The sequence below is a fragment of the Neoarius graeffei genome, chromosome 8 (assembly GCF_027579695.1).
Source record: "Neoarius graeffei isolate fNeoGra1 chromosome 8, fNeoGra1.pri, whole genome shotgun sequence".
In the NCBI taxonomy this organism is placed as follows: Eukaryota; Metazoa; Chordata; class Actinopteri; order Siluriformes; family Ariidae; genus Neoarius; species Neoarius graeffei.
The window spans coordinates 57566550-57579609 of NC_083576.1; the positions used below are offsets into that span (position 1 = coordinate 57566550).

Sequence of the window (13060 nt, forward strand, 5' to 3'; positions counted from 1 at the left end):
GAATGGGCAAAAATTTCAGTGTCTAGATGTGCAAAGCTGGTAGAGACATACCACAAAAGACTTGCAGCTGTAATTGCAGCAAAAGGTGGCTCTACAAAGTATTGACGCAGGGGGGCTGAATACTAATGCACACCACATTTTTCAGATTCTTATTTGTTTAAAATTTTGAAGACCATTTATCATTTTCATTTCACTTCACAATTCCTCTGATCCCTCTGATGCTTTGTAAGCTCTCTGCGAACCCTGGCTTTTACTGGAGGATACAACCGAGTAAATGTCTGAACTTTATTTGGGGTTAATCAGAGTCATTTTAATTGATGGGAGGTGTGAACCCAAAAAGACTGAATGCTGTAATTAAATCAAAAGGTGCTTCAACAAAGTATTAGTTTAAGTGTGTGCACATTTATGCAACCAGCTTACTGTATATTTTTTATTTTTTATGTTTTTCCCCCTGAACAGATTTGTTTGTTTTTCAATTGAACTGTACAGGTTATAGGTGGCAGCACGGTGGTGTAGTGGTTAGCGCTGTCGCCTCACAGCAAGAAGGTCCTGGGTTCGAGCCCCGGGGCCGGCGAGGGCCTTTCTGTGTGGAGTTTGCATGTTCTCCCTGTGTCTGCGTGGGTTTCCTCCGGGTGCTCCGGTTTCCCCCACAGTCCAAAGACATGCAGGTTAGGTTAACTGGTGACTCTAAATTGAGCGTAGGTGTGAATGTGAGTGTGAATGGTTGTCTGTGTCTATGTGTCAGCCCTGTGATGACCTGGCGACTTGTCCAGGGTGTACCCCACCCGTAGTCAGCTGGGATGGGCTCCAGCTTGCCTGCGACCCTGTAGAAGGATAAAGCGGCTACAGATAATGAGATGAGGTTATAGGTCACATTAAAGGTGGGAAGAGTTTTGAAATTATTTATCATGGTCTCATTTTTTTTATATCAGAAAAACCTAGCATTTTAACGGGGTGTGTACACTTTTTATATCCGCTGTACGTAGCAGCTTTGATACGTCACACATATGCCGTAAAAACAAAAGCTATGCAGCATTGACACAGCTGGAACGTTGCTCGAACACCTATTACGCCATGTGAACGCTTCAGTTGACATGTGTCTGATGAAGGTGGCTCTGGGGCTGGCTGGGTGGATGCGGCTGATGTCTTCCCTCTTCCCTTGCCCTTCCTGGGTCCTGACTTCTTTACTGGCGTGATGCTTTCTTGACTGCGATGAATGACAACAAATGCAGTATGGGGCCCCCTTTTGTAGACCCCTTCGCAGTAAACGTCATTCATACGTAAGAGGAAATTGCGCGCGCAGCCTGGACCCAAAAAAGACTCAGAAATGCCTAGTTGTTGTGTTGTCGGGTGTCAGAATCGTAGCAGTGATGGGGGTAAAATGTTCAGAATTCCAGCAGGATCTCACCCATTCCAAAAAAATCGCCGACGTCTATGGCTACAAGCCATCAAACGTGTAGACTGGGATGAAAGCACTATCAAAAATGCGCGGGTTTGCAGCGCCCACTTCATCACAGGTAAGATCAGGCTATTTATTAAAGCTTTCTTTTTTATTCTTTCTAGTCTTCGTTTATTGATGTAGCGAAATACTTTGGTAATGTTTGTCTGATTAGCTGGGTCATAGTTACACAATGTAATGAATATTGTTAGCATGTTAACTTAGCATTGCATGCAATTTTGTTTGTAGGAGAGGTCTCGCTTGACTCAAGCAGTCCAGATTTTGTGCCATCATTATTTGTGTATGCCGAAAATCACAATTTTAAAGCAAGGATGGAAAGGTAAAATTGTGTGCCCTCACTCTAAATGCCAACTTACGTTGACTGCTCTAACCTAGCTCCCGCCCCGTTCAGTTTCATTTCTGCTCTCTGCCTCTCGCTTTTTACGCAGCTCTGATTTCTCTTAGCTGCACTCTTTACACTATCATTCCTTTCATGCCATTACCTCCTGCAAATTGCTGTTTAGTGTTGGGATTTGCTGTTGTAGCTAAAGCCACATTGCCATCACATCACTGGCATAATTTGATTAAAACAAAATGAATATGAATGGCCCATTGTTAATCAAGTTGTACATGCCCGCACATAGCATAATCGTATGCGTCTAAAGACTTGTAAGCACGAAGTTTTTCGTGGGTGTACACTGAAGTCTTGTCAATAAGGTACGAGTATATATCTGCCCATTGTATACCAGGGAACTTACTAACATCGTCCGTCCACTCTTTAATTAAATGCGGATCCGGTAGGCGATGTCCACTTGTTAGAGTTAACTTATTTATGTAGCATTCTCGATCTTGTAACGACAATTGTTTTGCATAATCTGACAGCTCATAATGCCGGTCTATGGGCAGTGCCATTGTTTCTGAGTCCAGGCTGCGCGCGCATCCTGGCAACTTTTGGTTTGTTTACAAACATGCGAAGGGGTCTATACCCACCTGTGAACGCCGCAGATATGCAGCAGCAATGTCACACCAATGAAATGGTTACGCCACGGCAACGCGTAACGTCACGCATACGCCTCAGTACGCCATAACTTTACATCCCTTGAACCGCATACAAACCCCAGATACACCACACATACGCTGTGTACATCACAGGACTTCAATTTTAGACGAAATATACCTCATTTCTTGGCGTTTGACCCACACGCCGCTTACGTGGCAAGATACGAGACAGTGTGACACAAACATTAATGAATCTATTTACGGCAATTCAGTAAAACTGCACATACCTGGTGAAAGAGGTACTCGAAGGCGACCGGGTCATCGTGTAGCAGGTCCACTGGATCTCGGGGGATAAAACACACTCGGAACAGACATCTGTAATCATGCGAGTCCTTCTTCTGGACCACCTGAGAGATCAGCAATGGTTATTAATGAATTTCTTCCATTAGCTATGTGAAGTGCATGAACCTCACTGCAAAAAATAAAAAATCTTAGGAAGTTTATTTGTCTATTTTCAAGTCAAAACATCGAGCCAGGGGCGGCACGGTGGTGTAGTGGTTAGCGCTGTCGCCTCACAGCAAGAAGGTCCTGGGTTCGAGCCCCGGGGCCGGCGAGGGCCTTTCTGTGCGGAGTTTGCATGTTCTCCCCGTGTCCGCGTGGGTTTCCTCCGGGTGCTCCGGTTTCGCCCACAGTCCAAAGACATGCAGGTTAGGTTAACTGGTGACTCTAAATTGACCGTAGGTGTGAATGTGAGTGTGAATGGTTGTCTGTGTCTGTGTGTCGGCCCTGTGATGACCTGGCGACTTGTCCAGGGTGTACCCTGCCTTTCGCCCGTAGTCAGCTGGGATAGGCTCCAGCTTGCCTGCGACCCTGTAGAAGGATAAAGCGGCTAGAGATAATGAGATGAGAACATCGAGCCACCCTTATTATAAGACATAATTGCCCAACAAGCAAAACCTCATTTAGCTAGAAAGGCTAGTTTTTAGACAGTCCATCCTGAAAACCTTGTATAGACAAAAAGTCTTGAAAAAGTCTTATTTGGAGCACCTTTGAAAATAAAACAAGTTTTTTTTAAACAAGTAAGTACATTTTGGACATTTGTCAAATGCGGTTCATTTTGTTTCAAGAAAAAAAAAACAAAGTATGCTTGTTTTGGGAATAAATGAACTTTACTGAAATCTTTGAATCTTTCATTACAATTCAACTCCACCTTACATATCCTAAGTTTACTGCGACTGTTTTTTCAGTCATTCAGAGTGAGCTCCTTCTAGATCAGACCTGGGCATTTTCCGGCCCGCGGGCCGCATCCGGCCCTTTGGTTCATTCTGACCAGCCCGCGTAAGGTTAATTAAAAATTACAAAATAAATATTTTCTAATTTTACCTCATGCATGGACTGAATGTGCATTGCTTTTATTTTGAAGTTGTGTTCAACAAAAACGCAATGCGCGCGACAGGAACATGACATGAAATCCCATGAAACCTAATCCCGCGATAAATACTTCCATAATTTGTCCAGACCAACCACAAACTTGTACGTCATCCTTCAAACGGTCCAGCCAATCACATAGTGTGACGTCACCAGCAGGTGCCGGAGCCCGAGCCGATCTGTAGATCTGATACCTACACCGAATGGACTGATGATCATCTGTCAGCTGTGCTTCACATCTCCACCTCAGACATTCAACCTGACTCTGATGCACTCGTTAAAGCCCAACAGAGACTAGATTTCTCTCACTGAACAAATAAAAAACACCAAATGAGGTGATTAGACTACAAATGTGGGCATCATTATTATAATATGATGTATCTTGCTTGATATTTGGAGTGGAAAGACAATATTGTGATGTCTTTATTGTGTTTTGGGGTGAATGTGACTGAAAAAAAAAATGGTACAAACGTTCACATTTTGTTAACCATTGTTTTGGGAAATTTGATTGAATAAATGACATTTTTTGTAAGGCAAGCTCGTTTTTTCCATACTCTTACCAGTCTCAGCAGCTTGTAAAAACAATGATATTTATTGCTTTATATAAAGAAATACAATTAATATTATGCAGAATTTAGTTCAGCCTTATGGTCCGGCCCTCCACAAAATTTTCTGTTTCTCATGTGGCCCCATGGAAAAAATAATTGCCTACCCCTGTTCTAGATGCTGTACATACTCTAGACCAGACAAGTGCCTTCAAAAAGGCTATGAGTGAGTGGAGGGCGTTTTAGTGAGGTCTTTTTGGAATGCTGTGAGTTAAGTTCAGTGGTTTTTTTTTGTTTGGTTGGTTGTTTGGTTGTTTTTTTTTTGTGCCTGATCTTGTAAACCCCTCGTACACATGAATAGTCAGTGCCCCCAAAATGCACTGTTGCTTTGGCGTTGTGTAAGCACTGTAAGTCAAAATGCGTAGACTTTTTTTTTTGGTGCCTGAGGTCCTGGGGAAGTGGAATCTTAAGAGATGTTTTAATATTTGAATGTTGAAATGGGAAAAAAATAAACTTGTTGCAATGCTACACGTGTCGTCAACTTGATTCAAGATAGTCTCTGGTCTCATATCTAGAGTATTTTACTAATTACAGGTCACAAAAGGAGAATCTTTCAAGCTAGCAATGCTTAGTTGTAGAATTTAACAATCCTAATATTAGTATATTTATCTTAAATTCAGTTTTTACTGCTAAGACTTTGTCATGAATTTAAGTGAAATACCCTTAAAATGAAATAAATAAAAATGACTTGAATGGCTAAATGTAAGAAGTACGATCTTGTTATAAGAACTATTTTGATTATTTTGAGTTAATCAGATCTCGCATAATAAGTTCCCCAATCTTATTTTGGAATTATTTCATCTAAAAACAGGTTAGAGTTTTCATCTTACTTTAAGAAATCTTCCCAAGTCAAACTTGACTAGTTCCACTGGCAGATTTTTTTCACCTGATTCAAGCAAATATGCTTTGTTCATCTCATCTCATTATCTGTAGCCGCTTTATCCTGTTCTACAGGGTCGCAGGCAAGCTGGAGCCTATCCCAGCTGACTACGGGCGAAAGGCGGGGTACACCCTGGACAAGTCGCCAGGTCATCACAGGGCCGACACATAGACACAGACAACCATTCACACTCACATTCACACCTACGGTCAATTTAGAGTCACCAGTTAACCTAACCTGCATGTCTTTGGACTGTGGGGGAAACCGGAGCACCCGGAGGAAACCCACGCAGACAACATGCAAACTCCACACAGAAAGCCCCTCGCCGGCCCCAGGGCTCGAACCCAGGACCTTCTCGCTGTGAGGCGACAGCGCTAACCACTACACCACCGTGCCGCCCCATATGCTTTGTTTTAATCTTTTATTTCTTATTTTTGAAAGGCCATTTTTTTGCAGTGCTGACTGTTAAACCTGAGCAACTTTTCAAGGGACAGAAAGGAAGCTATAGAAAGGATACCTGTGTAGGAAGGAGATGGAGAGATATTAATAGTTACCTTCTGTATGAGCTCATCTTCATGCAGGAGTAGTAGCTTGGTGATGCTGTATTGCTGCTCCAGCACCAGGGAGAAATACTCAATAGATCGAATTGACAGCTTGTCCTTTAAAGTCAGCACAATGTCCTACACACACACACACACACACGAATAACATACAGCTGGAGAGTACATTTGTGTAGCACGATCAACATAAACTTATGACTTTGTGCAGTATAATCGGGTCAATCTGTTAGTAATTAAGAACATAAATTGAAAAACTGGTTTTGCAGTCACAGGGGAAGGAAGATAGAAATGCTGAGGACAAACCTTCACTGTGGTGGTCTTATCAAATTTGAAGGCTTTTGTTTGCCCATTCTCCATGTAGACCTTAAGCACATTGGGCAGGAAGAGAAGGGAGTTTCCCTGGGGACACACACACACACACACAAATGGTATGAATTTCAGATTAGAAAAAAAAAAAAAAGTATGTGCTTGAAATGATGAAGCCTGTGTGAGTCATCAGGGTGTGTAGGTGTGTGTGCTTATGCAAGGTGGCCGAACCTGAGTGTGTCCATTGACTAATACTTCCTCGGCAAAGCGCACTTTAACTGGATTTCTTCTCAGGCGAGCTCTCTTTTCTGCCGACATAAACGAGGACTTGGGGTTCTGGGGGGAGGGGGGGATATTGCCCACATACCCTCGTTACCAAAATGTAGGAGCTTCTAGAATGTCATTTCCTATGTATGCACAGTTATGTACTCACCAACATGTTTCTGAGGACCGTCACGGTTACAGAGTCCTGGCACTGCCTAGGAAAAGAGCATATGAGGTTGTAACCCAATTGCATCACTGCGCTGTATGACGGGAGGGGGGGGATTGTGCTCTATCAAATAACTAAATGTTTGGATTTAAGGGCTTGTCCATTTTCCATTCCCAGGTTGTAATGTGACTCGAAATTAGTGCTTTATTAAATCAAGTGCACTTGTTTGGTGAAGCAATTACTATACTATAGCAACGACTAAGGCTACAGCCACACGACAACGGCAACGAGATTTTTTTTTTTAAATATCGCGTCCACATGGGCAACGGATCAGTAAAATTTCAGGTTCATATGGGAACGCAACGCTTGCTGAAAACGATGCAATACACATGCCACACCTCTACGTGCGCTGTAAGACGGTCCCATCGGAGACACCAGAACAATAGAAGAAGTAGACGCATGCGCATAAACCCCTTCTTCTGTAGCATTAGCCACATAAAGCAGTGTTTGGACTAAAGACTCTGCCCTAAGGGCTATTCTCTCACTCTCTCTCTCTCTCACTTTGCACCATTACACAATAAATATTCACAGTGAAAATATTTTGTAAGCGCGTTTCATGAACCAAGTTATAGGATTTGTTGACAACTCGCATCGAGTTCGTTACACTTCTACCCGGTGTGAAGCACTGACAGTCATGTGGTTGTGACGTCATCGTAAACAAATCTGTTCTACTCATCCAGACGACTTCGCAACGGCGCCATTGCCAGATTTTTTCACTCTGGAACCCGTTCTCAAAAGATTTCGTTTTGGGGCACCCAAAACGCCGGTGCCGTGTGGACGCCAGGCCGAAACGATAAACAATTTTATCAGATTCACCTGAATCCGCTGCCGTGTGGACAGGGCCTAAGACTCAGTCACTGTAAGCCTAGAATTTGTCTTACAATTGATATTAACCAGTGTTTGTCAAACAGATACATGTTGTATGCTATATTTAAATGATCCGGTGGCATTTTCCAGTTAGATTTAGTTTGATTTACAACCCCAAGTCCAAAAAAGCTGGGACGCTGTGTAAACCGAAAATAAAAAAGAGGAGAATACTACTGTATGCTCTGGAAATCACAGAAACCCTAGATTTAATTGAAAATAGTACAAAGACAACATATCAAATGTTGAAACTGAGAAATCTTATTGTTTTTTTTTTTTAATATATGCTCATTTTGAATTTAGTGCCAGCAACATGTTTAAAAAAAAATTGGGACGGGGCAACAAAAGACTAGAAAAGTTATGTAATGCTTAAAAAACAAAACAAAACAAAACAAAAAATCCTAATTTGATGAACTGGCAATAGGTCAGTAACCTGATTGGGTATAACAAAAAAAGAGCATCCCAGAGAGGCTGAGTCTCTCAGAAGTAAAGATGGGGAGGGGTTCAGTGCTCTGTGAAAGACTGCATGGGCAAATAGCACAATAATTTTAGAAGAACATAAAATTGCAAAGAATTTGGGGATCACATCATCCATGGTACATACTGGTAATATTGTGTCATTAAAAGATTCAGAGAATCCAGAGAAATCTGTCCTGTGGTCTGACAAATTGAAATTTGAAATTCTTTTTGGAAATCATGGACATTGCGTTCCTCCAGGAGGAGAGGGACCATCCGGCTTGTTATCAGTGCACAGTTCAAAAGCCAGCATCTGTGATGATATGAGGGTGCATTAGTGCACATGACATGGGTAGCTTGTACATCCGGGAAGGCGTCATTAATGCTGAATGATCTATACACGTTTCAGAGCAATATGCCACCATTCAGATGACCTCTTTTTTCACAGGGGACCTTTCTTCTTTCAGCAAGACAATGCCAAACCGCTTTCTGCATGTATTAAAACTGCATGGTTCTGTAGTAAAAGAGTCCGAGTGCTAAACTGGCCTGCCTGCAGTCCAGACCTGTCTCCCATTTAAAACGTATTATGAAGTGCAAAATATGACAAAGGAGACCCAGAACTGTTTGAGCAAATTAAATAGTATATCAGGCAAGAATGGGACAACAGTTCACTTTCAAAACTACAGCAGTTGGTCTCTTCAGTTCCCAAAGGTTTACAGAGTGTTGTTAACAGTACACTGTGTGCACAATTATTAGGCAAGTTGTATTCCTGATGATTAATTTTATTGTTGAACAAATACAGTGCTCTCAGTCAATCCAAATTGATAATAAACCTAAAACCCAAATGTTTAACAGAGGAAAGGGGAGTTTAGGCCTTCTCAGGGGAATATACGGGTACAAGTCCATCCATCCAGCATCTGTAGTCGCTTATCCTGTCCTACAGGGTCACAGGCAAGCTGGAGCCTATCCCAGCTGACTATGGGAGAGAGGCAGGGTACACCCTGGACAAGTCGCCAGGTCATCACAGGGCTGACACAACAAACAACCATTCACACTCACATTCACACCTACGGTCAATTTAGAGCCACCAATTAGCCTAACCTGCATGTTTTTGGACTGTGGGGGAAAACGGAGCACCCGGAGGAAACCCACGCCGACACGGGGAGAACATGCAAACTCCGCACAGAAAGGCCTTCGCCGGCCGCTGCGCTCGAACCCATGACCTCCTTGCTGTGAGGCTACAGTGCTAACCACTACACCACCATGCCGCCGGAATATATAAGTGTGCACAATTATTAGGCAACATTTAGTGTGCAGAATTATTATGCAACTAAATGAAAAGCAAAAATTTTCCCATCTCACGTGTTCATTTTAATTTTTAGAGTAACAAATAAACAACTCAGAATTAACAAATAAACACTTTTGGCATATCAAAAATATTCAGTGACCAATATAGCCACCCTTCTTTTCAATAACTGTCATGAGCCTTCCATCCAGTCTGTTAGTTTTTTTTATTTGTTGACGATCAACTTTTTGTGCAGCAGCAACCACGGCCTCCCAAACGCTGTTCAGAGTGGTGTATTGTCTTCCCTCGCTGTAAATCTCACATTTAAGAAGGGCCCACAAGTACTCAATAGGGTTTAAGTCAGGTGAGGAAGGGGGCCATGTCATTACTCGGTCATCTTTAAGGCCATTGCTGGCTCGCCAAGCAGTGGAGTACTTGAGTGCATGCATTGTCCTGCATAACAATCATAGCCTTCTTGAATGATGCTGACTTTTTCCTGTACCACTGCTTGAAGAATGTATCCACTAGAAACTGGCAGTAGGTTTGGGAGTTGATTTCAAGTCCATCTTCAACCCGAAATGGTCCAACTAGCTCATCCTTAATAATTGCTGGGTTTCAGTCACGTGACTTTTCTTAGCGGTTTTACCGGAAGTGAAATCGCTGGTGGTCTAAAACAGCTGCCGTAGTGCAAACAACTAGCGATAACTTATCAAAGTATGCTTGTAATCTAGTAGCCACTGCTGGCTTTAGATATATTCAGAAGATTGCTATGCACAATGGAATCGACCCCTACAGTCTGGGAAAGAAGGATTTGTCATACGATCTTGAAACCTACCCTTCAGTCGAGTTCCCCAGCATCTCGAACTATCTGGTGTTGCAGACGTCCTTCTACACCGCAAAACAGATGAAAGCGTGGAAGAGTATGGAGGCTTATGACTTTTTCGTATGTGGCTGGGTAAAGGACCTCGCTATCAAGTTGTTGCCGAATGAATCCTGGATTGTTTTTGCCCGTGTAAGAATGTTTTTTTTAAGCCATTTGTTCACGTCTTTACAACGAAGCGCTGCAAGTAAAAGTGTAAACAAACAACAGTTCTCTTGATTCTTGCTTGTGTTGGCTCTTATTTTTCAGGTAAATCATTCACAAAGATCATCAGAAACCCTTTTAAAGACCTGGATCTTAGTTAAACAAGATGGAGAAGAAGTGATCACGGCGCATTGTAACTGTATGGCTGGGTAAGAATTTTGTCACGACGTTCATGCATATGGACTTTGTGAGGAGTAAACAAAGAAACAGCTGGGGACTTTAGCGCTTCGTGACTAAAAAAAAAGTACCATAAAATAACACATAGCAAGAAAAGTACTTGGAAAACACTAAGGACATAGCTGAGAGGGAAATACAAACCTTTCACGAAGTGATCACTGCAAACTCGAGCATGCTTTGACTCGGCTCCCTTCGATTTCAGTGAGAGGTTCAAAAGCCACCTTTCTCGGCATCTTTTTGTGAAATCCTGTGTTCGTTCACCCTTTTTTATTAGTTCACAGGGAACCTTAAAGAAACTTTTATCAGTTTCACGGTTTGATCGATTCGAACAACCTAAAACAATGCAAGTGTAAGGGCCTCTGCATGCTCTTGCGACAAGGCTTTCGCAGATAGCTTTTCGCAGACAGTTGTAATTTATCGTTGAGCGGGGAGTAATAGGCGTGCGCGATGTTATTCACCGCCACAACGCAAGGGGGCGCGAAGTCGCGAAATCGCTAGGAGTAGTTGGTGGGTGTGGTTAGTGGAGTGTTTATCCTCCGGTTACTTATAATGACTAGAACTGGAGTCGTATAGATGTATGTACTTCCTCACTTCCTCGATCAACCGCTCTTCGTGCTGCTCCATCTTCGCTCGTGTTTTTAAAAATGGCGGTCGTGAAAACAAACCAAACCGGGAAAGCAGGGAAGCGGAAGTGCGTGTACAGCGGATGTAGAGTGGACCAATCAGAGCCCTCTTGTCTGCGAGGCTTCTGTGGTGGTCACAATTTTTGGGAGGTGCGCGCAGAGCGTCTGCGAAGGTGGGGGGCTACGCAGACGCCATCTGCAAGGACTGCGTTGTCAGCATAAATTGGCCTTAAGGCATTTTTCATGGAGCAATGCACCTTCTCCGTACAAACACTTTATCAACTGAGCTTTGGTTGACCACCAGCTAAAGTTCTGAATAACTAATGAGGCGGATGTGATGTCACATGAAACCCAGCAATAGCAGCCCATACCAGTACCCCTCCTCCACCTTGCTGGCATCTGAATCGAAGTGGTGCCGTGTGTCCATTAGTTATCCAGCCACGGGCCCATCCATCTGGTCCATCAAGAGTCACTCATTTGATCCGTCCATAAAACCTTTGAAAAATCTGTCTTCAGATATTTCAAGCTGTTTAGAAGTGTAGGCAGGAGCTATAAATACTTCCCAAATATACATTACATATTAGGTTTAATGTAGCCAGCTACTCAAGTTCAACACAACTTAATGTCATTACTTGAATAGCAAGTTAGCAAGCTATATATACATACTGTACTTTGAAGGAACCTGACCATGCATGATGCCAAGGATGGTTCTTAATTCCAGAAAGAAAACCTATTTACCTTATGCTAGAACTGACTGCTCTTTTGCTGTACGTGACATTCATTTCATTTCAAGTTGTAATGGGGGGGAAAAAATGCATGTTGGAATGCAGGTTGAGAGACAGAAGAATACATTTTTACCTAATCATGTTGTCTACATATTCAGGAGACAAGTCGTCAATGGCTTTGTTATTCACTTTCAATACTTGGTCGCCTGGTAAGAGGCGTCCATCTGCTGGTCCTCCTGCAATTTGTACATAAAAAATGGTCACACATGAAAAAGTCAGCAGATATAATATGTGACGGATTACGTGTTATTCTTAAAAACACAGAAAAGACTGAGAAAATAAATTATGGCACTGAGTTGCCTTTCAGTTACAGTGCAAGAACCTTAACAAAGATGCTCGTAATTTTACTGAAAATCACATCAGTATTGTGGTCAGAGGTGGGTACTAATGTGTTACATGAACACTGTTACGTCCCCTTCTGAACGAATCCTAAATAGCATTATAAAGTGCACTAGGTAGGTACGGTTTAGAATGTCAATACGTTATATCCGACATACAGTTCAGTGAACAGGAAGCTGTTTCGGATTTGATCGAGTTGTGCTAGAGAAGTTAAATAAAAAAACTAATTCTGCAAGAAGACAAATGGTTTAGATGGCAGATTGCCATGGATAAAAAAAGGTGAAACATTACGTTGTATGATATAATTACATTAATGCCCCCTCAGGATATTTCTTCCAGCACAACTGCATGTTTTTTGAGGATATTACGTCATTACACAAGATCAATACAGACAATAAAGCATGTCACACATTATTATTAGTAGTAATTCTTATAGTCTTTTCATTTCTTTTGGAGCTTTGTGTACATGAAAGGAAGTTTTGTTTCTTTGCTCTGGATGGAAATATGGCTCATCTATATTTATAACTAAATAAAAAAAAAAAGAGTTCATGTAACTACCTGAAGGTAAGGAAGGAAAGTGGTTCAGCTGTTTACCCGGTTATAACGGCAACCTTGAATACTAGAGACTTTTACGTCAATGCCAGGATTTGAATTGACATTGCAAAATCTGTGCCTTTCCTGGACAGTGCTCTAGACCGCTCAGCCATGGAGGATTGCATCGCAAACTAATGTTATGTAATG

At 42.2% G+C, this 13060-nt stretch overlaps 1 protein-coding gene across 4 annotated transcripts in view; it reads right to left on the bottom strand.

The window, feature by feature from the left end:
• frmpd1b (FERM and PDZ domain containing 1b) overlaps positions 1-13060 on the bottom strand; it is a 123196-nt gene that overhangs the window by 14835 nt on the left and 95301 nt on the right. For 3 of the 4 annotated variants that reach the window (XM_060927900.1, XM_060927901.1, XM_060927902.1), the window contains exons 5-10: positions 12054-12156; positions 6650-6695; positions 6448-6552; positions 6214-6309; positions 5905-6030; positions 2725-2844 (exon numbers count right to left, since the gene is read on the bottom strand). In XM_060927900.1, coding sequence (XP_060783883.1) covers positions 2725-2844; positions 5905-6030; positions 6214-6309; positions 6448-6552; positions 6650-6695; positions 12054-12156 — 596 coding nt within the window. Of the gene's footprint in view, positions 1-2724; positions 2845-5904; positions 6031-6213; positions 6310-6447; positions 6553-6649; positions 6696-10146; positions 10422-12053; positions 12157-13060 lie in introns of those variants that run through there. The other variant, XM_060927903.1, reaches the window with a different exon arrangement.